This window comes from Haemaphysalis longicornis, unplaced genomic scaffold (genome assembly GCF_048455015.1).
Source record: "Haemaphysalis longicornis isolate Haplotype H1 unplaced genomic scaffold, Haemaphysalis longicornis Haplotype H1 scaffold_10, whole genome shotgun sequence".
Taxonomy (NCBI): domain Eukaryota; kingdom Metazoa; phylum Arthropoda; class Arachnida; order Ixodida; family Ixodidae; genus Haemaphysalis; species Haemaphysalis longicornis.
In genome coordinates this window covers 62,006,430-62,032,054 of record NW_027526204.1, presented here as the reverse complement: position 1 = coordinate 62,032,054, position 25,625 = coordinate 62,006,430, and the positions used below count along the sequence as shown (strand labels likewise).

Genomic DNA, 25,625 nt, shown 5'->3' with positions numbered 1-25,625 from the left:
TAGGCACCAAGTTCCAGCAGAACCTGTATAATCGGCTTGAAGCCTTTGAAATTAAGCTCACGCGAACTTCCGATTTAAAAATTATTCTCTATATAAAAATTTACTGATAAAAACTTTAAAGCTGAGAATTTTGCAAAAAGCTTCCTTTGTATACGGAGATATCTCCCATTAAGTTTCAACCGTTATCGTTTAGTACAACATTGTTAAGGTCAATTTTAATCTTTTCGCAAACGAGAATATTCAGAACGAATACCCTGTAGACATCGCCATCAGCATGACGCGCTGAGCGCCTCGCCTCAAACTGCCGACGTCAGGGCTCCCGTGACGCAGCGAAGGCGCTGGCTGTTGTTGGCGCGTCCTGCTCCGCCTTGTTTATCCCGACACAGTTTTCGGTACTGATATCATATGAGGTGCCGGGCACGTGGGGCCTGTTCCTTTCTGAATGCATGCGCGCTCACGTACAAACCGGCCATGGTGCAGCCAAAACAGTGATGCCATCCGTGATCGCAATCCTGCCATTGCGGCCGCCTCGGTGTTCGTTTCGTCGAAACCGAAACTGGCACAAATAAACGAGGCTGTAAATATATATTCACGCTATGTTACGCCGTTAATGTTCCATTCCGTTATTACTTGGCTCGTAGGCACTCATAGCAGCAAAAAAAAGTAACACGAAATTGTTCGCCAGTACTCCTTTAAGAACTCATGCGCTCCAAGGAGTTTATTTTGTGTATAGCCACTTTTAAGACCAGCGTAAATAATTTGGTGTGCTCTATTGCTTTGCAGCGTTAAAAACGTAAGCATGCGGTCATTTATTTCGGTATACAGTCATCTCTTGCTTAACTTGTTTTGTCCGTGTACCTGACATGTACACCAAAGCAGTTAAAAAACTGTTTAGAGAGTGTGTAGGTGTTTTTTGTGTCTTAGGTCGTATACTTCATCACTTGACAATGTAGTAACTGGCCAACACGTGTACCGTTGTAACATATCATTCTTTGATGTCACTCAGGTCGCATCTTGATCCGGCGCCCGCTGAGACTAAATGTCTTCGTCATAGCAGTGCACTATTTAAAATCAGCGCCACTAACCTTGCCACAAAATCACACGTAGTATGGATTGGCACTCCAAATAAATGTCATTGCGCCTCTTCTGGATGGCGAGTCCCGACTCCTAAGGCTGAGGTGCAAAGTTCTGAGAAATCATTTTGTAGATACCTAAACAGCTGATAGCAGCATCACTATTAGTGATCGTCTCTGACAGTGTTTGTTTCCATTAACTGTTGCCTCTCTCCAGGGGACGCATTAAGCACTTGGATGTGGTGACACTTCTGCGGAAAATACAGCCTCCCCTGGGATTCGGCAAGCTATGCCCACACCGGGTCGCCTGCAAGGTAATGGTGGATACTTTTAATAATGAAGATACCCTCTAGGGGCACTGTTCAGATGTATCAAATTGTGGCCACGTGCCGTTCCATTTACGCACTGCCATGAAGTCAAAATTCAAATGTGAGAAGAAAACTGTAGGTTTAGCAGATATGTACTACGTGTTATATTCATTATAGAGCAAACTTTTCGTGCAATCCAATATGTATTGACCAGAGCAGCTTTCATAAGGCTGAACGTAAAGTCAGCGCAACCACTGTTGGATACATAACAGTGCTGAGGGTTCCCTCACTTTTATGTGCTCGCGTTCTAGGTTGATCTGCCTTAAATTATTAGTGGCGAATAATTATTTGCCGCATTTTATAGTGAGGTACTCTGTTAAATCCCGCCATTAACATTCCCTTCAGCCAATTTACAAACTCTAAAACCTTTGCATAACTAGACTAATATTGCTTTCAAGTCCACTATACAGACCCAGAGGTTCTTGCGAAGCACAACCAGATACCTTTTGACACATAAACTTCAGTGTCCCGGCGAGCCAACTAAAAGATGACCGGCGAATGTGGACAGCATAGGAATTGAACCGTCATAACTAAAGCTTCAACAAAAAATAATGCAGTGTCATCTGCAGGACCCAGTATTATGAATAAAGAACGTTTGTTATTGGATTTTCAGTTAAATCCAGCTTTTTTAATAAACCTCATTTCACAATTCTATGAGCCCCACTGGGGGAAGTGTTTCTTGCATTTCTATTCCTAGAGTGATATAAGGCGCTTTAACTGAAAGTGTAAGTATCCTCACTTAATTCATTTATATAGGACGGCCACTTAAATGGGACGACCACTTCAGCACACTTAAATGGGATGGCAGAGAAGCCATCCCATTGAATAAAATGTAATGTTTTGTCTACTAGACACTGCAGTTTTGATTTTTTGCATTCTTTTGTTGTTTTTCTCTCAACAGAAACTAGTATCGATGAACATGCCGCTCAACAGCGACGGCACTGTCATGTTCAACGCCACTTTGTTTGCTGTAGTTCGCACTTCGCTCAAGATTAAAACAGACGGTAAGCCGACAAGACCTCTATTCCTTCAAATTGAGCTAACTATTATTGCTAGAAACCGCATGTTGTAACCTTGACCCTCGAGTAAAATTTTCGATGCCTGCCATGGTGATGTTTTCGAAAACTCGTTTTATTTGAAGGTAATATCGACACTGCCAATGAAGAACTTAGAGCCATCATCAAGAAGATCTGGAAGAGGACGAGCCCCAGGCTACTCGACCAAGTGGTTCCGCCCGCAGGTGACTGACGCATCAAACGATTTTATATAGCTCTACACAATGTGAACACATGCATTATTGTGTCAATTGACTTTATAGTAAGGCCATAACTTTAAAACAGGCGCTGGTTCCCAGTTTAACCTAGATGAAGTTACCATTTGTTCTGCCAGCTCATATCCGCAAATACCACTTTAATTATGTGCACAGTGACTTCGTACTGTTCTTCTTTTGTTATCATGCTATCTTCACTTTTCATAACAAACTTTTAGTAGCAAATTGCTGTTACCGCCCTTTGGGATGGACGCAACTATCTTGAATACATTTTGCTTCTGGTGTAAATAAGTCTCGTTTCTTTGAAAATACTTTAAATTTCATTGAATTCCGTCCCTTTGTACGTATCTGACAAAGACTTCAGAGCAACAAAAACTGTAGGACCAAGTGCCGCCTTGAATTTGTCCATTGTCAGCGATGTCCGTCTTTTGTAGGACTGATTCTTCGCCCTGCGCGTCTTGCCAGTTGATTTTGAAGCACGAGTTTGCTATAATACTCTTTAGTACTAAACCACAGAGCCTTCTTTTTCCGTGTCATAAAAACCCACAAGTGCTTGTTCGACACGCTTCAAGGTTGCAGTGTGCCAGCACTTAGGTTCATGATAAAAGCACCGAATACTCATGTTTTTTTTTTTTTATCACTCCGCTGCGTTCACCCATGTTTTTTCCTCCTCCTCCTCCCAGCGGATGACGATGTGACGGTGGGGAAGTTCTACGCGACCTTCCTGATCCAGGACTACTTCCGGAGGTTCAAGAAGCGCAAAGAGGAGCGAGCATCGCAGAAGGAGCCCAACGAAAGCACCGTCGCCCTGCAGGTGCGGGGACGTTTGTTCGCACGGCGGACATCGCGGTTCAAAAATGGCATGAACTCGCAAATGAGTATGGTAGTGCCGATAATTTTGGACGTAATTTAATACCAATTTCCAACGTTCTGCAAGTGACAGTCATACGTATTCATGTGCCACCGACATAGGTCCCGCTGTTTTCTAGAATTTTTTCGAAACTTGTCATTGCAAGTCAATCCAAGTGTTTGGTTCCTAATGGTTAAGTTTGTAGACTGCTGGCATGGCTGCGACTGCTGAAAGAAACTTTGAGGCATCAGTTACGATAACCATTTGTTTCAGTCTAAGCCATGAAAGGGGCCATGAAAAGGGCCCTAAAAGAGCCATGAAAAGAAAACACACGTTTAGTTACGTTAAACCTGGATATAACCAAGTTGAAAAAAACTCCCAATTTTTCGTTAGATGGAGATTTCGAGTTAAAGCTCGCGCGAATATAGTATAAACGAAACCAAAATGCGAGACATAGTCACGGTGAAATCACCCTTCAAAGACTTATTTCAGAGTAAAAAACTGCGTTAGTTGCGCCTGCTGCTTTCCCACGAGCTTAGTCACTGCACGGCACCCCAAAGAAGCAACGTCACGTACCTCCGCATTCACAAACGTAACTTAGATATTACTATTGCCTTTGACACTTTTCAGTGCCTTAACTCGTTTCAAGGACCAAACTTATGCTCCAAAGACGCTTTTTCGCGAATTTGGTGCTCTTTACCGCGCACATAATCGGTGAGAGGGTGCTAGCTGGTATACCGTACTTACCCGATTCTAACGCACCCCCGTTTCTAACGCGCACCCGATTTACCTGGCAAAAAATAAAAAAAAAATTCAACCCACCTCCCCGAAGGGAATCGTGAGGAAATGCGAATGCATTTCTTTTGCGCGAGAGTGCGCGGAATTTATAATTAATGAGGAGACGGTGATTTGTAGCGTAACCATTTATTTAACACCACGCGGGCGATGCGAGCGCCCTCACACGCCGGAGCGCGCTCCTCCTCTCCACTCACTCGCCGCTGATCCGCCCGCACCACCTGCTCCGGTTGCTAGGGGAGAGGAGGAGCGCGCACGCTCGCAGCTGTTGCTATGGGAGAGGGGGTGAGAGCGGAGAGATAACACCTGCGGGCGCGTGGACGCCGCACGGCGCCTGACATGGCTCGACTAAGAAATGCATTCACATTTAAAAAACTTGCACCTCCGATTGTAACGCGCACGGAACTTTATAACCCAGACAAACGAATGCGGGAGAAATGGGCGATTTCTTTCCCGAAGTAATCTCACTCATCTCACTCCTCGTCGCTTTCCGCTGACCACAACATCTCGTCCTCGGTGCCGCCAAGAGCGTTCGCGATGCCACACTTCTGAACGAACGTTCAACCATGGTCGATGGGATCGTGGCCGACGCCTCGCACGCCCATCCCGCGAGCTTCTCCAGAGCCGCACCCTTCAGCCGACCGCTCGTTTTGAACGCGTGAGAGCCGCTGCTGCCATTGCTGTTATCGAGTGCGCAAGTGGAACGATTTGACGATTTCAGTGAACGCCGATAGAAAACCATAGGCGCTTATGCTTCCTCCTTTCAAAAAATTTTGCTAAACATTCCCTTCCTCCATGTTACTAAAGGCTTTGGCGCCATCTTGAGATGGCGATGGCGACGGGTGGGACGAAATTTTCGCTGTTTCTGCAGTTTCGGTTTCGTATCCGATTCTAACGCACATGCGATTTTTCGGCCTTTTTTTTCGGAAAAAGGGTGCGCGTTAGAATCGGGTAATGACGGTACTGCACCGATCGACAACGTTCATCTTTCTCGCCGGCGGAGACGGCACCTGAAATTGCGAGCTTGTCTTGAAAAAACAAACCTTTTCGTGTTTTTTTTTTGCACTAGAACTTATCAGTGACGAACCGACACCACCGATAGCAGTGGATACGCGCGACTACACGCCGACAGGCAGGCCTAGCACCTAACCGACACCGCACTCACACGTTGAAACACGCGGTAGTTTGGGAGCAGGCGAAATTCGCCAACTTAGTGCATTTCCCCAACCGATTTTTACGACAAAGTGCAAAAAAAAAAAACAATGGCTCATCAGAGTAGCGAATTCGTTGCATCAAGGTTAACCGTCGCAACGCCTTTATTACATACAGGTCGCAAACACATGGGTTTCAGTGGGGCTGAAAATAGGGAATTGAAAAACTTCGTTAAATCCAGGACTATGTTACATAGGCGTTCGTTACATCCACGTTTAACTGTAATTAAAAGGTTAGTTCGTCACGATAAAAAAAATTGGGCCCATCTCCCCGCGAGGGGGACTCGAGTAAATGCGTCGCATAGGGGGTGGGTGTATTGCGTTAACGTTTAGTGTTTGGGGAGTTCGTGGTAGTGAATGCGTTGTATCAGCAGCTTCTTGACGTAGTTTGAATGAGTCAAGGATATAAGGCGCGTTCGTAGCCTCCCATTCTGTGTCGGCTTTGTGGCGCAGTGGGTAGAGCACCATGTATACATTGCGTTCCGCCCGCAGGGTCGAGGGATCGAAACCAGGCGCCGGATAGTATTTTTTTATACAGTGTAGGGGGAGGCAGAGGTGCGGACTACGACTACGGACGTCAACGCGGGTGACATCGTGAGTTACTGAAATGCTCTGCATTTAAAAATGATATCAATTCTATCGCGAACTAAACAAATAATCCAGATATTAAAGAAAGCATATGACGCAGTGCCGACTCCACAGACACTTCCTGGGGATTTCTCTATGGCATGGCAGAACCGTGTTCGAGCGACTGGCGGCCACCGACGTGCGCTATTTCCAAGAAACACGACTGAGCTATCGTTTTGGGGCCTCTAGTTCAGTTTGATTGTATCACTTGCATTCTAACGCGCAGTTGGCACACCGATAATTATCTTTTCGCTGCTTGTCCATTTTACGTTACTCTTGCCCATTTTACGTCAATGTAGCGCAAAATCTCAAAGTTTTTCAGTATAGCCAGCATTTTCTTGGTAAAAGAACGTCTTTCGTGGCGAAATAGAACTGAGTTTGCAAGGGTTGCGTTCTTTTTCAAATTGAACAGTCGTCTTTTGTCTCCATGAACCCTTTAAGGCAACGTTGTACAAAATGCTAAAGTCAAACCCGTTTATAGCGAACTGCAATATGCACCGTGATTTGTTCGATATATCCAATAATTCGATATAGCCGAACCCGCCTATAACGAGCTCAATGTTACGAGTTCGCAATCCGCGGGAGCCCCCCGTCCGCGTATGCAGAAACAAACACAGTACAGTCGCCGTTACCATACCAAAATAATCCATTTATTGCAAGTAATAATGCTACTTTCCGCCTTAACTGCCCACGTTGCAAGAAAAAAAGCGTGATTTTTGTTTTCACTTTCGTTTTGGCGGCTTCAACTAGCATAGCATTCTCTACACGAAACATTGTTTGCACCAGTTCGCGTTCGCGTCCTCAAAAATCTAAGAAGCATTGGCGGAGCACATCGAATGCCGAAAGCGCTTCATTATAAGCGTCGGGCGGATTTCACTCGCGACATCATCGGGAACGCTGGCGAGCTCTTCCCACAGTTCACCGATGCTGCTGTCTTGGTCCGGACTCGCTGACGGGGCGAGTTCCGTCGCGAGTCCCGCGCGTCGGAAACAGTTACGGAAAGTATTACGTGTCACGTCGCTCAGTGCGACGCGCAATGTCTCAGTCGCGGCTCTTGCTTCGTGGTCGCGGCCAATCCACATCTCAATCGCCGCTCCGAGATCATGCATTTCGGTGGCCATTCTAGGCGCCAAGAATTCGATATATCGAATGTGAACTTCGTTATAAGGAATATGTTTCCCATGTATTTCCGTAACTGAAATATTTTTGTTCGATATATAGCATAATTCGCTCTATCCGGGTTCGTTATATCCGGGTTTGAGTGTATCTACAAAATATTATTTAGCCGAAGGTGTGAAAGGAGATGTTCTAATAATAAGAATCCAAAATATGCTGTAGAAGCTTGTTAAACTCGTATCTTACGCCCTCTGATAGGACAGAGTGTTGCGCTTGAGCTGTTGCTTTTGTTGAGGCATTCCATTATTATGCAATTGACGTGACTGCTTCAAGAGGAGAATGTATACACCGAACCCTGCAATCTAGAATAAATTGCTTATTAGCTAATTTTGTGGTAAACACCTACATCTGATGTAATAGTATGGTATGTGTGGGTGTATGCTTGCGAGGTTGAAAAAATGCCAGAAATAAAGTTTTTGGAAAGGGTGGATTGGCACAGGTTATTTAGGAACCGGGTGAGTGTAGTGTAGGGTGAGTGTAGGGGGGAGGGTCGAAGGACGGCTATGAGAAAGAGCGACGCAGCGGGGGCCTGGAAATGGCGATCTCTAGCGAGCACAACAAGCTCCGCTGGGGCTGTCGATAAGGCTGGTCAAGTGGGGACAAACACGGCGGCGAAGTTTAACGGAATGTTCAACAACAGATCAAGAGAAGTTCTAACTAGGCTTTCCTTTTACACTCTTAGAAACTCCTAGGCAATCTGCCAGTTTCTTTTTCTTTTTTTTTTGATGCGGCCATGTCAAATATTTAAGACTGCCCTCGCGTTTCCCAACATAGGCAACCAGAGCTTTTCTATACAGACTGCCTGCGTTTCTCTACTATAGGCGGGCCTCAGGGAACTACACGAGATGGGGCCTGAAATCCGGCGTGCCGTATCCGGGAACCTGGACCAGGATTTCGAAGAAGGACAGGACAACGAACCCATGCACCGAGTGAGTATACTTCGGTATGTTCGGGGGGTGAAATATCTCGAAACGAAATCGTTCGCATTCATTGTACCCATCAAGAGAGATTAAAAAACCACCTGGCATCAAATGCGTCACGAAGCTTGACAATTAGATACCATACGACCGTAATCAAATCCGTTCAGCCGCAGTATCTCGCTGTACAGCGTCCTCCTGAACTCAGACGAAATCACTAACACGATGGACGCGTATTCCTGCAATAGCAAAATAAAGGTGTTGCAAACTTTGCAGCAACAGTACTATCTTTCCGCTGTAGGTGGAAAATTATATTTCGCACAGGTGCCGTTTATCACGTTGTCTAGTGACCGCGCTATTTGTTTTGCGGTGTTCAGAACTTCTCAAAGAGTTAACCGGATAATGATACCTTAACGCTCTGCTGAGAAAAGGTGTTGAATGGTGTAAAATACTCAGGAATGACTGTGGAAAATTTAAAACATTGAAATCGTCTGTTGCCGAGAACACCGTCAGCTCAAAACTTACTTTCCTCTTCATCCATATGTGCACTATACAAAACACATCGCAGATGAGTTAAGTAGAAAATACGAGAGAAATAGGAGGCAGTCCTTCCATGTCATCGTGATCTTGACAGCTACTGAAATGAATTATAGTCATGTGCCGAGCGTACCAGAGCGAAACACCAGCACTACTTTGCTTAGCAAGGCGCGTCTAGTGTTTCACTTATGAAGTAGTCACACGGGGCAGAAATACGCGCTTTCGCTCAACCAATTTAGCCACGTGAAATAGCAATAACAGGGTTTAGAGACTTTTCCGCAAGTGCTAACCCGTTCCGTCATCTCTTGCGTCCCCTCATGCGCAGCGCAACCACACCCTGTTCGGGAGCATGTGGTCGTCGATGCGGGCCGCGAGCCGGCCGCACAGCGGCGTCATGGGGACAAGGGTCCCCCCGCCGCAGGGCTACCAGCACGCACGGGTCTCGCCGACGGCCTCGCTCGACCACCGCCTACACCGCTCCACCACCAACCACGTGCAGCTGAGGAAGCACGACGGGCCCCAGCCGCCGCCGCTGCCACCCGCCACCAGGGCGGCGCGCAGGAGTCCCTCCAGGTAAGCTTGCTGCCCCATACCCAAACCCTGCCGCGGGGCCATTGACTATACTGATGGGTCCCCGCAAATACGTCTGTCTGAAACCTTACTGTTATAGAAGTGGTGTACTGTAGACACTAGCTTCTCGCTGCACTGTACAGCAAACGGAAGGTTATGCCTCATTTCGATACCGCATTAATACTTCGTACACCTGTTGTGCTTCAAAAAAAACACGATAACACCTGGCTGTCTATATTTCGGCGTATGTTAATGATATCAAGGCTGCAGAAATTAATTCGGAGCTCTACGCTACGGTGCATTTCATAGGCTAGGTGCAGCTGCGGTGCGTCAAACTCACAAAATTTGAGTGTGTTATGCTTTTAAAAGTCAGTGTACTTTTAAGCGCACCCTCAAAAACAAAATATTACGCCATGTTCTAGATAGTTATTTTCGTCTGGCTAGGGGTAAAGTGTCATTTATAAAATCTAGAATCATTCAATGTCTCTCACGTTTAGTGGTTTTGAGTTGCAATAATACAATTCAATAATCAATTCAATTCGATAATCATTGAATTGCAATGATACAAGCACTTCAGCGTACGTGTTTTACACAGACAAGTCGTATTTTAGTAACTCTGTCCCCCCACCAATAAACTTGAATCAGCAAGTGATATTGTTTTGGATCAGTGATTGTCGACGATAATTTATGTTAAAACATGATATGAATGAAAACTTGACGGCACTGAACATTTGTAGTTATTTATTCGTGCGATAATTCCTCCTGGCCTATAATCTTCCACGAAGACAAGATTGAAATCAATGTTAATCCAAAACAACGATGCACACACGGAATAAACGTGATGTGTCATTGAACAATAAATCTACCATCTTAACCACTGTTCATTATAGGCAACTGTACCGACAACAACACGATAAAAGTGTGGAAAAACTATATAATGAGCACGTGCACTATCCTCTAAGGCCCATTGCCGGAACCCTATGACGGGGTTATATGTAATGAATTGTTTGCAGGCGTAACTGGTCAAACGAGCGTCAGTTGTCTAGAAAACTTTCATTTGAGCGCGTACGAACGTGCATGGCTTTTCCTGGGTTGGCTGCGGCGGTTTTTGTTATTATGCTCATTCTGTTGCCATCCTATGTCTCTTTTTTTGTGTTGCCACGGTGGCGGGTGCGTGTCGGGCGAGCTTGTGGACAGAAGCGCCAACACTCTCTTGGCTGTCCTGCTGGTAGGCTATTCATTCTTGCGCTGCGCCCTCTAGCTGGGGGATTCTCTGCTGCGCTTCCTCTTCCTACTTCTATTTTCCTACCACCTTTTCCTTCGTTCTGTTTTGTTTCGTTGTTTCATGCTTTCACTTTGTGTGTTTTTGCATTTTGTTCTTTTCCTCTACCTCTGTTTGGCACCATGCATCGTGGAGGTGAATGTAGCCTTCAAACTGTGTTCTTGATCTGTTTGCATGCCATTATAGGTAAGGTGGACAGCACAAAAACCACACACGTTGAGCTCAGTGGCACAATAGCAACGCGAGTCCCGCTTTTTTTTTATTTTTGCTTGCTGAATGACCTAATAGATGGATGTTTGAGTTTTCGAAAAGGTGCATTCCTTTTCCCGGAGAGCACAGAACTAGCAGTTGCTGTGACCGAGAGGAATGCGAACTGAATCTGTTAATAGGCTGCGTCGTGCTGTTTAAGTGAACCATAAGATGCCGAAACACTCAATTTGACACCAAAAATATTGCGAACCGAAACTAGGAGGCATTTTTTTTCATAACAATGTTACTTTACTGACAGCAAGATATTAAACACAGCGAGGACTGGAACTCTGGCTTGAGCCAAACGGCAAAGTCTTTTCAGCAAGCAGCACAAAAGAATATTGGTAGTACGTGAAGTAGTAGGTGAATAAAAGTTGTGAAGAAAGTGCCAGTTTCGTACCATTAGGGAAGCAGAATGTCGCGGATAAAACGAATATCACTTTCCCAAATAGTTATTACATGTACACTTACAATTTGTGGGGTTATTTCATCTATGTGGCTCAATCCTAATTCCGACATACCATCACATCGTCCTAAAAACTGCCATCTCACACAAAAAAAACACACAAAAAAACGTCAGAGCTCTCTACATTTGGAAAGAATTGAAATAGAAACTAGCAGTTATTCTGAAAGTTAACCCTTTTTCGAAGCAGGCACTAAAATTTTATGGTAATGATTGGAACACCTGTTTACCTGACTTAACTGGCAGTTATGAGTTCCTTTCTTCTCCTCTGTTTTGACATACCTTTTTTATATGTAGTTTCACTGCATCCACAACACAAATCCAGTACATTTGTTCCTACGCGTGAAGGAGATGACATTAGCATGAACGGAAAAGTAAATGTTCAGAGTAACTGCAAGATATACTGAGTGCATGTAATTAGGCATGTAGGAGTTGCAGAAATGTTTTGCATGCGCATTACAATGCATTGCATTTGAAAATGCATGTCGCTACTATTAACTGAAAAGTGGATCAAAACATTTTGTATTTCAAGGCCTCTGTCTCACAGTTCAGCTGTCTATGCTTCAGTAGATGAAAAAGCTTTTGCTACAAACAGCAAAGTGTTAATAATACGCTTAAACAAAAACACAACTCGCACACCTAGTTCAGTATTGCCCTCTTGTCAATGTATACTTTCGCAAATATTGTTTTATTCCTATTCCTATATGCACCCAAATCATTTGATGCACTAGTCCCGATGACCTGTTTTGTTTCAAAGCTGGATGTAGTGTTGTGACCCTCTGACTTTTTAAGACACATGTCTGTTGCTTTTCGATGTTCAGTGCCATTAGCTATTGGTTTCAGCACGCCAACAACTGGTAAATATTACATATGACTGGCGTTAAAAAGAGAGTTACGCTTTCGTTATGTGTTCTGCCAAGATGCTTCTCCTGTGTATGCCTTCTGTGTTCACATTTTGATACGTAGTTATGTGAAGTACTGCACCGCTGTCGACAATGCGTACTGGGAAGGGAAACTCATTTTATTCAGATAGAAAATTGTGTTATTTATAGCATTTTAACTAGTTAAGCAACGCTGCATCTGCAAAGTCATAGATAAAACTTGTCTGCAACCTTCAGTGCCCTCTTGAGATGTAGTAACATAGCAAAAATTATTCCAAAATGAAGGAAAAATCCGGCTTCCGGTTTTCTGAAGGTGCCCTATTTTTTATTCCCCTCTCGTGCGACGTAAAGAGAAGATTTCTTTTAAAAAAAAACTAAGACAGTGATGGGCGATTGCAACGAACAGTGTACTTAATGGCATCTAAGTGATTTCCAGACGTAGGACTGAGTACCAAGTGATTCAGTAATGGGCAAAACAAAATGCAAACTTTCGTCTGTATCTTCTGACCCTGTAAATACAACTGCTAACTTGTGCATCGCACAACACCGTTCTGAAACACCTGTAACGTACGCCTCCGCGCGGCTTGCAGCACGTGACGTCAGATATTATGTTATTTTTTAGTCACAGTTTCACATCGTTAGTCATAACTTGTAGTGCCCTAAAGCCACTGAAATTTAACGCGCACTTGGCGGCTGGAAAGCAGTGATATCATCACAAGCCTAGATCTGATTCCACATAATAGCAGCTCATCTTTGTGCGTAACATAAGCATAGTTTAGTTATGCCCATGGTGGCATAACTGTTTCCAGGCAACGCAGAGAAGGTACTGGGGCTCTAAGATTTGCAGTAATGAACACCCTTGGCTTCCAGCAGACCTGTTCTTTCTGTAACTCGATCAAAGCATCCGTAATAGCTGCAGCGTGGATACAAGGCAAATCAGCTCGATAATAATGCATGCCTTGAGATTGATTGACATTTGAAACAAATTATCAGTCGGTTCATGACCTAAAAAAATAAAAAGATTGCAAAGGACATGATCAAGGAAAAACAAGTAGACTGGACGAGCGCTCATCAAGTCTACTTGTGATTCTTTACCCATGTTGCTTGCGCTTTTTTTTGCAACTAATTCTGGCACATTTTATGGGAGGGCATCACAGAAGGGACAAAAAATTTTCCATTAACAGTAGGATCTTACCACTCTCTTATGTTCTTCCATAAAACCTTTAAAACAGAGTGCAGTGTTGTAGTTGGTTGCTGTGATAGCCACATAAGGACCCTTTTTTACGTTCATTGTTTAATGACAAACTCTCAGCAATGATCGGCATGTGCAACTCTGTGGCGTTACCAGTGTTCTCTGGTTGTCCGAAGTGTCAGAAAAACTTGGAGCTTTCAGACAACCAAAATAAATTTGTGTAACTGTAAGTAGCAATGTCAACGGAAGTGGAGTACTGTTGTATAACCCAATAGATTTTAGACTCATCCCACCAAACAAGCGCTATCAGTTTCTGCCACGACGCATCCTGGCTCCCGACAAGTCGGCGCATGTGAGGCGATAGCCACAAAATTAGTCTTCCGATTGTACCTGCCACAACGGGTAATTGGTTAAGGTGCGATCCTGTGGAGTCGAAGGGCCCTGGTTCAATTTCGGGCACGGTGGCCGCTTTTTCACATGGAGGCGAGAAGCAAAAACCCCGTGTTTCGAAATTTCGGCGCTTGTTAAAGAATCCAGGTGGTCTAAATTGGCCCCTCCACTACGATGCGCGCATAGCACAGATGTAACACCAGTGCATGTAACAACAAAAATTTGAAAAATGCAATTATGTAAGTGTCATTTGCAGCCTACCTGCCATTTTTATATGCACGCGAGAGTCCACTACGGTGCGCCTCATAGCCCGGGTGTAGCTGCAGCGCGTCAAACCCAAACATTTAAAAATTTTGAGCAATCTTCCGATTATGTAAATGCAGTTTTTAAAAAGCATGCTTGCCAATTCTGTTTTTTTCTAAACGCGAGAGGTCACTATGGCGTGCCTCATAACGCAGGTGTAGCTTCAGCGCGTCTAACACAAAAAGTTTGCACTGTCTTCCATTTATATGAGGCTCATTTCAAATTTAAATTTCTTTATTTCAACTCCAAGGAGCAGTGGGCTCGGAAATAAAAGCTCTAGTGAGCTTGGCAATGCTCCCGAGGCAAACATGCTTGCCAATGCTTGCTTGCTTACTCGCCAGTTTACCGCGCGCGCGAGTGCATACTCGCTCGCCTGATAGCCCAGTTGTAGAATTGGAGTGTTAAACAATAGATTTCAAAATTTTTGAGTCTTTCGATTGTGTAAGGGTCGTTTCATCATGCTTGCCTGTTCTCGTTGCGCGCGAAAAGGAAAATAAAACACGATTCTCGCTTACCAACACCATGCGCGGTGCCGAATAAGCGTACACCGCGCTGGGACACGTACGTGTGTTTCATACTCACTACATACATACACGTTTTACTATAACGCGATAGAATGGCAACCTTACGGTTTTGATCGCAGGGTTTAAAGGCGCAAGAAAATAGCGGACACTAGAAGAAAAAACGAGCAATACAAACGAAGCGCCACTTCCGACTAAACTTTATTAAAGAAACAAACAGCATTTACATGTTACCCAAACATGATGTCAGCACTGTGTTCTGGTCCGCTTATTAGGAATTCAATCTCTGTTGCTGAAATGGCAACAGATGGTTTGCTGATGCAATCGGTGAACTCGAGTTTTGGCGCTCTTTGGCCAAAAATGCCGTTGCCCCACTAACAAGATACTGCGACACGCGTGCGTGGCCCCATGTCCATCCACAGCAGCTCCTCGGCGGAGGACCCCGACCAGTGCGGGGCACCGTCGTCGTCGCCGTCGGCCACCACGCGCCAGGCGCCGTCGGTGTCGCCCAGCAGCTCGCCCCTCCACGTGGCCGCGGGGCCCGGATCCGCGGCGTGCAGCTCGTGCGCCGGCAGCAGCTCGCTCTACGAAGAGGACGAAGACGCGGGCGGCCGCGGGGGGGAGACCATCCCGCTGCGCGCGCTGCGTCGCTCGCGGTCGGCGCGCCAGCCGTCAACCACCACTAGCAGCGGGTCGCCGGCGTTCACCCGAAACCAGGGAGCCTCCTTCCAGCCCGACTTCTACTTCTGTCCCCAGTACGTTGTCGGCCCTGCACTGTAACGACGCGTTGTGGCAGAGTTGAACGACTTGGAACTTTGTGTCGAGCGGTAACAAACAAAACGAGGCGCTAGGGTGAAAATAGGTATACGCAGATCGTACGGTGGAAAACAGGAGGTGGGAGGTTGTTCCTAGCCCTTGTGAGGTGGCTTTCGCGGTGGGAATACTCAAGTAGTCATCGAAGATTGTAATTTGTAAATGCGACCAGCGAAACCGTTATTTTCTCCCTGTGTGGCATAATAAAAAATAACTAGAAAACTTTGCGCCAGAAAAAAAGTATGATGCGGCAGATTTGTAGATACTCAAATGAGCAGTCGAGACTCACCGGTTGTAATGCGCCAAAGAGTTCCAAGTCGTTAAAATGTTCGTTCGTAGAACCAGCATTGTTCTGTGTGCCCTTCTCGTTTTAGCGTTTCTTCTTGGGCTACTGCATTATTTACAAGATGCGTTTCAAGTCAAGCTTTGTGCAAGTTAAGCTGCAGGGTCTCAATGCAGTTCCTAAGACTTATCTAGTAATGAATGGGGCCCTGCTACATGTGGAATAGCTCAAACTTACCACAAAAGCGTGATGTTTGAGAAGGCGCTTGTCGATAAAAAACAACAAAATTGTGATTATGCCGCTTCTTTTAGACTCCACTGCCGTCTTACAACATGCGGTAGTGAGTATTAAGTTATGTTTTTTTTATTGTGCCCATTTTGCTGTTTTAGGGCTGGTAATTCTAGAACAAAAAACTGTCAAACATGTGCTCCTCTGAGCCACCATCTTGCAAATGGCGTTTATGTATTCCTAGCTCAGAGAGGATTCTGCATAAGCGCAAGAGCCTTATGCTTGCTTTATTTTCTTCTAAATATGAGCATCACTTCAGGCCAATAATTTCAAATTTTGTTATTTTTTGTGCTTGGAGACCACCTGAAGCAAAATGTTGAAGGGCTTGAGAACCAACTTTTTTGTGTATATGACATGTATATGACCAAGCCTCCAGCGGTAGAGCTGGCTTTTTATTGGTAGAATTTGTTGAAATCTCAAATGTCTCAAAACAAGTCAATGTAGGCTTGTTTCTGGACTTGATCAGTTGCTTCAGTTAATATGTTCATCATACAAATACGCAGATGTACTCGAGATGCCGGAACACGACCAAGAACGCATGACTCCCTGTGAATAAAGAGTGAAGACTGCAAAAAATTCATGCAATTCCCGGTCTTTAATGCCACGAAAGTGTTTTGGAGACTCTTTAGGCCTAATTACAAACAAGTGACACTGATGCAGGGAATGGTGAACTACAAGCAGCATGCATCAGAAGTTGAGGCCTTTTGCCTTTCTAACACTCAACTAACGATCTCTGCAAATTTTTCGCACTGTTTGGCATGGCACTAGCATGGCGGAATGCATTAAAATACTCGTGGGCGTTATTACAATTACCGTAATGGAATCAACAGGGAATTTGATTATCTAGCTTCTGTTGTGAGTGACTGCAATTAGACCAGCAACGCAAATCCACTCGGTGCAAACATTTTCAGCCGTGCTTGCATTAAAAAGTTGGTACGAGATCAAAACATTTTAAAATTTACGTGTCGAGTATTTTACTATGCTGAAGGGATAACCAAATTGCGTGTTTTAATATTCGTGATATCTATAAAAAAGTTTTTTTTTGTTGCGTCACTTCAAGTATTCTGAATACGAATTATTTTTGCTCACATCCATTTCACGACTATAAAAACACCAACCGGACATCTTTTCTGCCATTTATACACATGGCATGTGTTTTAAAGCAGACAAATTTGAAGATAAAATTTGAATGCAGGCTGCAAGATCCAACTTTATTTTGCTAAAATTCCTGCCTCTTTCACTACTAGGAAGTTTTTACGTGATTAGGTGGTTTACGACAAAGCTGGATGTAAATGGTTTCGCCGAGATTATTTGTAGGTCAGCATTTTTGTTTTGTCGTTGAAATTCTGTGTTGATGTGTGAAAAGAAAATAAGTAGTGTGTAGTGAAGTCTGGAGTTGACCTTAACAGCACTCAAGACGCGTACTTTGCGTACCTTGTGATGTTACTGTGATCCCTCTCGGTTGCCGGACTCGCCCTAACTCAGTACCTTGCCTCTCTTAACTTCTTCCCTACCCATCCTCCATCCCTCCCTTGACCTCAAAAACTATGCACACAAAAACTTACAAAACTAACAACCACAACGTGGTTTTCTTCCTCTGATGTTTCTTATTTTCTTCCATCCCCTACATTTCCTTTTGTATATCTTTTTTCGGACACTGTCAACCACAATTTCTGATTCTGTACAAACTGACCCCTCTACATCTTCGCCTTCTCCCTGTATGACATACCCACCTTCGTAATTGTTTCTATTGTCGCACACTCTTACGTACAACACACAAAACTGGCGTCGTGAACAAATGCGTGTTCCCTATCATCCACCGTACTGCATTTCTGCATTATAATGGCTGTATTGCCCACATGGAATCTATACTAATCTATATTAACTTCTATCAATTCTATCCTAACATCCTTCGACGGCACTTCCGACATGCACAACATTCTTGCTCCCACCGTGTCCATTTCTAACAAAAACGACAAAACAAAACAATCCATCCAAAACCCTCCTCCTACCTCGATTGCACCGCTCCACCTACGATCCACCACCCCCTTCCACCTGCAACTGACCCTTCCCACGTGTATTCCACCATCCCACCTGCAACACCCCCCGCCTCCTGCAATCCCGTTTGGGCCCCGGTGCGACCCGCGAAGCACCAGCGGCGAAGACGAGGACGGCGCAGGACGCGCGCCCACCCCTCCGCCTCGGCGGGGGCTGGTGGGCGCCGTGCGCGCGGGCAGCTTCCGGCTGCCCTGCCTCAGCAAGCAGGACAGCCACGAGCGGCCCATTCTGAGCTGCAGCTCGAGCTCGCACGACACGCCCCCGCTGTTCCGCGGCTCGGCGGGGGGCCTGCTGCTGCGGGCGGGCACCGAGCCCTCATCGCTGCACCCCATGCACAGGATCGCGGCCTCGCTCCGCCAGGCGCCGCTGCCGGCCATGGCCGTGGCCGGATTGGCGCCTGGCAGCCCGCCGCTCTTGCTGCGGGGCTCCAGCCCTCCCCCGCCGGGACGCTTCCTCCACCGGGCCTCCTACCACGGTGAGTCGTTGCTCGTGGACGTCGCCAAGGCCTTGTTCTACCGACCAGTGCATGAAACTATAGGCCTGACCGCTGCCATGGTCAGGTGGTCTACGTCTGCTGAGGACTCAGGGCTGTAAGTTTGTTCTCGGTTCGTAGAGAGGCTGCAGCGTGATACTATTCATGGGTGGCCGGAATCTTATTCTGGTACGGATGTGCAGTTTATATCTCGAAGGCTTCCCAGTATGGTGAGGGTGAAGGAGAGGCGAGGTGCGACGCATGTGTACTCTAGCATGCCGTTCGCCAAACCAGGTGTCCTCCGCCATTTATTCCACCCTTCGTAGTTCGAGTGCGTGTCCAGCAGTGGCTCAGCTCCGGCGCGATCACTTTTGTGACGTGTCTGCTTGCAAAAGCCACGGACGGAAGGTGTCGTGGCGCTGTCACACACATATCAAGTGTAGCCTCACTGGTATCTAGTATGTCATTTTCTAGCAAACCGGCAGCCCTCCAAACCTCAAAATATGGGGTATCGAACTTTAGTGTTCCTGTGGGGACGGAAAGACACGCCATTATGAATCAGAAACGCAAAGCTTGCTGCTAGAATCCCAATTTTTTCTATACTTTTTGCAGCAATGCGCCCTCCTACTTGCCTGCTGCAAGTAGAGGGGAATATGAAGTGTGGTACTGAGTAAATGCAATTGGGACGTGAACCAGAAGCAAATTATCGCAAAGAATCTGTCCCCACTTTCCATGAGGGATATGAGCCCTGTGTTTTTTTAAGCTTATATGAAATACGAGCGGCGTGGTGGGCGCCGAACATCACGTTTTTACTTAGCGCATAGGTGCGGCTTTACGGCCCCTTGTAACTACAATGTAATTAGCTGAAGGAATAATTAATCCTAAATACTGTATAAACGGTATTTTGAATGCAAAATAAGCCCTAGCGCAACAAACCGTGATGACATACGCAGTGTGCATAATAATTGGTTGATACGAGCCATGTGATTGGCGCAGTGTATCATACAGTGCTAGCTGTTATGCGCCTTATACCTTACCCATAGTGAGCCGGGGGGGAAATATAGGACATAATATCGAGGAACCAGCTTTCGGTAGGCAAAATTAAGCTATCCTGGAACGAGCTGCAATAAATTTTGATCTATGTTCCCTGGAAAAATTTTATCCGCCGGATGGGCGCAGATGCAGCCGTTTTAGCGCGTAAAAATTCGGACTACTCCCCTTGGAAAATTGTGCATGCATCCGGAGTCGCGCGTTTGTGGCGCTCATATATTAAAAGGCGCTATGGCGTTCATGTTTTATATATGGCAGCATTTAGTGCTTTGAAAATTGTTTTCTCAGTAATGCATATATGTTTAGTACTGACGCCAACGTCCCGCAGGGTTCCATTTTGGGTTTATTTTATTCCTTAACGATATAGTAATACACATTCCTTTCACTCCTGTTATCACACTCTATGACAATGACACTAGCATGTTTTGTTTTTGTCCTTCTTTTCGTGGTTTAGAATCATCTTTTAACAGCTGGCTCCTAGAACTATCGATCGGGTTAACTTTAAGTAAACGAATTAAGCCTCAGAAAAACAGATGTTGCTTTTAAACCCAGAAACAAGCGTTATGATTATGATCCGTAGGTAAAATTTCGAATTCTGCTGTCGAACGTATGCCCGGGTTAAATTTCTGGGAATTATTTCTGAGGGAAACCTTAGTTGGACTCTTTCTTTTGGTAAGGTTCACGCAATTGTGTGATGGTCTATTGACTTGCTTTATACAATTAGATGTCTAGTCCTGATCTGGTTCGTGCGTTAAGTGTACTACGCGCTAGTGCATTCCAATATTGATTACTTTTATTTATTTTGGGACAGCGCAATGGCAACAAATACAAACACAACTTTAAATCTACAAAAGAGAACTTTTCTCTGCATTGACAAAGTGCCTAGTCCTCATCACCCGGCCGCCTCGTTATTCCTTCAGTGCGGTTTTCTTGCAGCAAATCTATTGTTTAACCTTAAGCTTAGTCTTTTTACTCGCAGTGAAATATAAGGAAACCCATTATTTCGCGAACCTCATGTACCAGTGAATGCACATTACGATACACGGCCGAGTTGCTTTAGGAGAGAAATAATCCGAACAAACTATGGAGCACGAAGATTAGAGTACCGAATTCCCATCTTTCCTAATAAGCACCCGGATATTGTAAAAATGCTGCAACAAAGTACGTGATGGCTCGCCGTGAAGAGAAAAATTAAATGAATTTGTCTTGAATTGTAAAGCGTTACTGTACAGTTTGTTATTTTATAGGTTGTCCGCCCTGTTGCGATATCTAGGGGAAGGGTCTGTGCATGATCCCGTATAATAAAGTTGTGATAGCTGCTATGTTGCTTTTGAAAAAACGTATATTGTTGTCTTTCCTCCATAGACTGTATAGCGCGTTCTCATGTTTGGTATCTTTTTTTACACCATCACTGTGCAATGTGGCACTTACTGGGGAGCAGGCCGCCGTCAGGCACGGGGAGTATGCCCGTTGTCTCTGCACCTGAGACACTGCTTGTCTCAATAAAATTAAATGAAATGAAAAAAAATGCTCGGTGTAAGCATTCAGGCGAATTACACATTGAATTGGTATTTCGGAAGTTGGCTTTCCCACCTTGCTGAGGTGTATTGTAGAGAAGACTACTTATTAAGATAGAGCCCCTGTCTGGGTAAAAAAGCTCCATCTAAAAGTGGTCAGATGAGAGCAAAACGAAAGCAATACATGAGAAAAAACCGCCCGTGAAGTCTGACAAAAGTAAACGAGCCTCGTTAGAAAGCTTACGAGGACACTGCATAAGTACGATGGGCGTGGCTAAAATGCACACGCGCTATTTTAGAAGTCATGATAGGCGTCTCCTAGTACAGGGCGCTACAACAATAAATGAGTGCCTAAACAAATTGCATTTATCAACCACTGAATCGATTTGATTAAAATTTCGTTCAAAGATCTGAACGTATGCATATTTTGCTTAAAAGAAATGTTGGTGGCACTAGTGTTCCAATTTTTAGCAATCGATTCAGAACCGGTTTCTGTCTGCTTTCCTTTCAGGTTCGTCTCGAGGCAGCCCTTCCGGCTTGGACCAAAACCACCTGATGAGCGGTGCTCCTAGAAGACCCGAGGACTCGCCCAGCGCCTTCGTGGGAAGTGCGGAGAACCTCGTGGGACGGGTAAAGTGAACGGCTCTTCCATGCGCAATTTTTTTTTTTTTAAAAAACCTCCCTACCTCTCCAGAGGCCATGCCTGGGCCCGCACCCATGACGCTATAAACTTATGAACAATGCACTGATTGTGCTACCTGCCGTCTACAAAAACCGGCCGGCTAAACACTTAACAATCCACCAAGTTTGCCCATGTCCTATAGCCCAGAGAGAGGAAGGGAGTAGACAAAGAACTGGTTAAAAGGCACACCCCAAGGTCATAACGACTACAGTACCTGATTGAGGGCAATATTTGTATGTGGAAAGGTATTGAGGTATGTAGCCAATATGAGTGAGGGATGGCTTGAAGTCTCCTGAGTATTACTTTTCCTGTTGTGTCGCTCTTAGCCCGCTTTTAAAGACGAGAGTCTTTCTTGGGCTACTTTAACCCGAAAATTTTGGTCTTTGTATATTTGTCCGTCCCTCGATTCAGCCACCCGGCCAACACTTTACAGATTTCCTTAAAGAGAAGAAGTTTACGTGGGCAAAATTTCTTCCAACCACTTAATCTCGTTGAGAACATCAGATATCTCAAACTTGTTCAGCAAAACTAAAACATTTGGCACGTTTGAGGCAGAACATCAATTCATAACTGGCATTTAATTAAAATACAGGGATGCTTAATGTTTCTTAATTACGCATTGCAAGTAATTTTTTTACTCTTAGAAACAGAGAGCCTTCAATCCTGACCCTACACTTCGTGGTGGCATTCTAGAATGCACAACAGTGGAATTTGTGCTGCTGAGCCCAAGAACGCGGGTTAGATTTCCGGCCGCGGCGGCCACGTTTCTAATGAAAGCGAAAAGCAGAAATTCCCGTGTGTCGATATTTTAGCGCCTGTTTAAGATCCCCGGGTGGTCAAAATTGTACCGGTGCCTTTCACTACGGCGTGCCTCATAGCCCAGGTATAGGTTCGTCGCGTTAAACCTCGCAATAAACCAAGTACTCAAACAGTAATGAAACGTTCCATTAGATGGCGTACAAGCAGTGGAACCGGGAAAAGACTTCAGCATACCTCCACCGTGTTTATCGTGTGACGAAGAGGAACGGGAGGAAAAGAGCTTGGGAGGCTGTCGTGGAAGAGAAGACAGGCATTTATATGGCAGGGGCGGTAGCAGGCTCTCATTTTTCCACGACATTTGCAGCGAAATGAGCGTATACGCGGCCAGTTTTCTATCTGTCCCCCTTCGGTTCGAATGTGCATGTTTGCTCTGTTCGGGACTGCTGAAGGTTCTCCACGAGCAAGGCCTGGGCAAGTACTGCGACGCGGACTTCGTGCGGGCCACCCAGCGGGAGTTGGCCGAGGCCTTCAACCTGACACAGGAGGAAATGGACCGAGCCGCGCACGAGATTCTGCAGGCTGAACGCCGACGGAGCATGCCCCAGCTACACCGGGGACCACCCGGCCATGGCATCGGCGACATGTCGGCCGACTACAGTAAGCGCCACTATAGGAAAGCTCGGTGGCTAAATGAAGTGTTCTTAGTCGTCGCAAACTATACGGGGGGGACGGAGGTGCTAGCGACTGCACTTTTGCAATGGACGGGACATATGAAATGTAGAAACAGTCACTTGTTCAACTGCAGTGCCAGACACGAAGGAAGAGTGCAAATGATTGTAAGGTTAGACAATTACTAGGCTTGGTGCGATGTGTCTACAAAGGCTAACCCAAATTAAACAGTTAAAAAGGCGCACCCCCTGGCTGCGGGGAGTTCGGTAACACACACGTCAGAGATAAAGAGCATGGAGCCACCGACGTGACGCCTACAAAAAGAACACACTGTCGCATTAAAGTATATCTCGAGACAATTTTGCAGCAGTTACGCTTGCTTTAAATGGAGATCTGAACTTATAAAACAGTCTAACCAACTGGGATTCCCTAAAAATGTTTTTAAGAAAGTTTTGACTCGTCATTTAAAGTGTTTTACTGGGGCTAATGCACTGTGTGATACATGTTTTGTTGCAGCTGCCACCACCAGCCCTACGGACGACAATTCCACCACCCGTGTAGAGCTCCCCGTGGTTGCGACGTCTCCTACGGAGAACCGAAGCCCTCCCCTACCTCCGGATCAGCGCGCCGACGTGGGCGCGACCTCTCCGACGCGACCGCAGTCGCCAGGGCAACAGCCGCAAGCCAACGGCAAGACTGGTGGAGGCTTCAAGGACACGCCCTTATAGCAGTGGAGCTGGCCGCAGCGGCAACAAAGACTTCAACACTCTCGTCAGCCACATGGGTGGCTGTGCATTAATGAAGGTGCTTTAGGCGTCGTGGACACGGCAGCGACACCTGCGCTAAACGGCAACAGACGAGATTTGTCTGAAAGACCTTGGGGCGCCGCCACTGAGTGAGCCATTGGTCGGCATCGTCGAAGCTATACTAAGCCTCTTTTAAGCGCACCCACCCTCAGTGCTTTGTAATATCTCATATGGGGCGACGTGCTATAGGCTTCGAGCTTGTCGTTTCTTTCAATGACACTCGCATCAACTGGCGCAGCAGCCAACAGGTCGCTACACTGGCAGCCTTTTTACACGTTCCCCTCCGTCATGGCTACGCCATGTCACAAAAGGTCATCGCCCTTTACCATGCCGGCGGCCTTCTTGAAACTACGGAGCGATGTGGCACCAACCATTGTTCGAGACTACCCTCGTTACCCTAAGACATTATATTCACCGTCAAATCCCTTGTGCTGCAGATCTCCTTGTAAGACTGCATTCAAAGGGTGTCGACAACTTTTTCGTCTTTTTGCTCCCCGAAACCCTACTACGAGACATCGCCTCCAAAAAAGGAGTCACGAACTCAAGACTCGAAGAGAACTGAATGCTCGAAAGCCCTTGTAGGAGAGATGAAGAGTAAACAAAACGCTCTCAGTTCATTGCGCTCACGCGCTTAGCTTTTTTCAAGCCCCCCACCCGCTAGTCTCAGTATACGGAATAGCCGGATAGCACTTTCACCGGGGCCGTGTATATACCTGTACAGTTGTCGGAAGGGTCCTCGCAGGAGCCGACCTGTCGTGTGAACACTCCAGTGCCTTTTTCTCTTTCTCTTACACACTCTACTCCCCCTAGAACCATCGCCGCATCCATAGAACATTCGTTTCGGCTGCATTTCGAAGGTTGTGTGTCCCAGCAAACGCGTGGACTTTCAACCAGTACGCCACCCCTCTCGGTTTGTTTGTGTCGATGGCTGTGTGTCCGCCCCTGCCTCCTCGCGCTGAAAACGCGCGAGGTCCCGCGAGGTGTACTGGACTCGTGCGGAAGTTCGAAGAGTGTCCAGTCACGTGCCGAGAGGAAGATTGTCTCAGAGCGCAGCACGGAGACCTCAACGAGCCGCCGTCACTGCTTCTGATTGAAGGTGAGACTGATGCCACAGGCTACTCTGAATATTCTGGGATATAAAAGCTACAGGGAAAACTAGAAAGCGAAACGGTGTCGAAGAAGAAACCCATGACCCGCAGAGGTTTCCGCTGCAGATTTGGCCTGCATTTTTCCCTCGAGCTTTTCTACGGCGAAAGCCTTAGATCTATGTTTCATACAACGCGTGAGCTACAAAAACTCTTTCCAAGTTACACAGGTCGCTCAGAAATTTGGAGTGCAGAGAAAGAGTTGTTTTGTTGGAAGAGAAAGGATAGGTCGACTCAGCCGATAACTGCCTCTAGGGTTGATTGCATCTCAATCAAGCCTGAGTCTATGAGGAGGATAAACAGGAAAGAGGATAGATAGAAAAAAGGATAGAAAGGGAGGAGAAGAAAGATGATGGTTTACAAGTCGCGCAGTACGAACAGCACCGGCAGCATCACAGAGTCCCGTGA

General features: G+C 45.9%; 1 protein-coding gene across 7 annotated transcripts in view; it reads left to right on the top strand.

The window, feature by feature from the left end:
- Window positions 1-25,625, top strand: part of LOC144158632 (muscle calcium channel subunit alpha-1-like) — a 649,353-nt gene that overhangs the window by 607,085 nt on the left and 16,643 nt on the right. For 3 of the 7 annotated variants that reach the window (XM_077689654.1, XM_077689653.1, XM_077689651.1), the window contains 11 exons: window positions 1,291-1,387; window positions 2,343-2,445; window positions 2,583-2,681; window positions 3,395-3,525; window positions 8,192-8,299; window positions 9,150-9,397; window positions 15,098-15,430; window positions 18,210-18,592; window positions 21,668-21,786; window positions 23,047-23,254; window positions 23,783-25,168. In XM_077689654.1, coding sequence (XP_077545780.1) covers window positions 1,291-1,387; window positions 2,343-2,445; window positions 2,583-2,681; window positions 3,395-3,525; window positions 8,192-8,299; window positions 9,150-9,397; window positions 15,098-15,430; window positions 18,210-18,592; window positions 21,668-21,786; window positions 23,047-23,254; window positions 23,783-23,994 — 2,041 coding nt within the window. In that variant the 3' untranslated portion in view covers window positions 23,995-25,168. The other 4 variants (XM_077689652.1, XM_077689656.1, XM_077689655.1 and 1 more) reach the window with 4 other exon arrangements.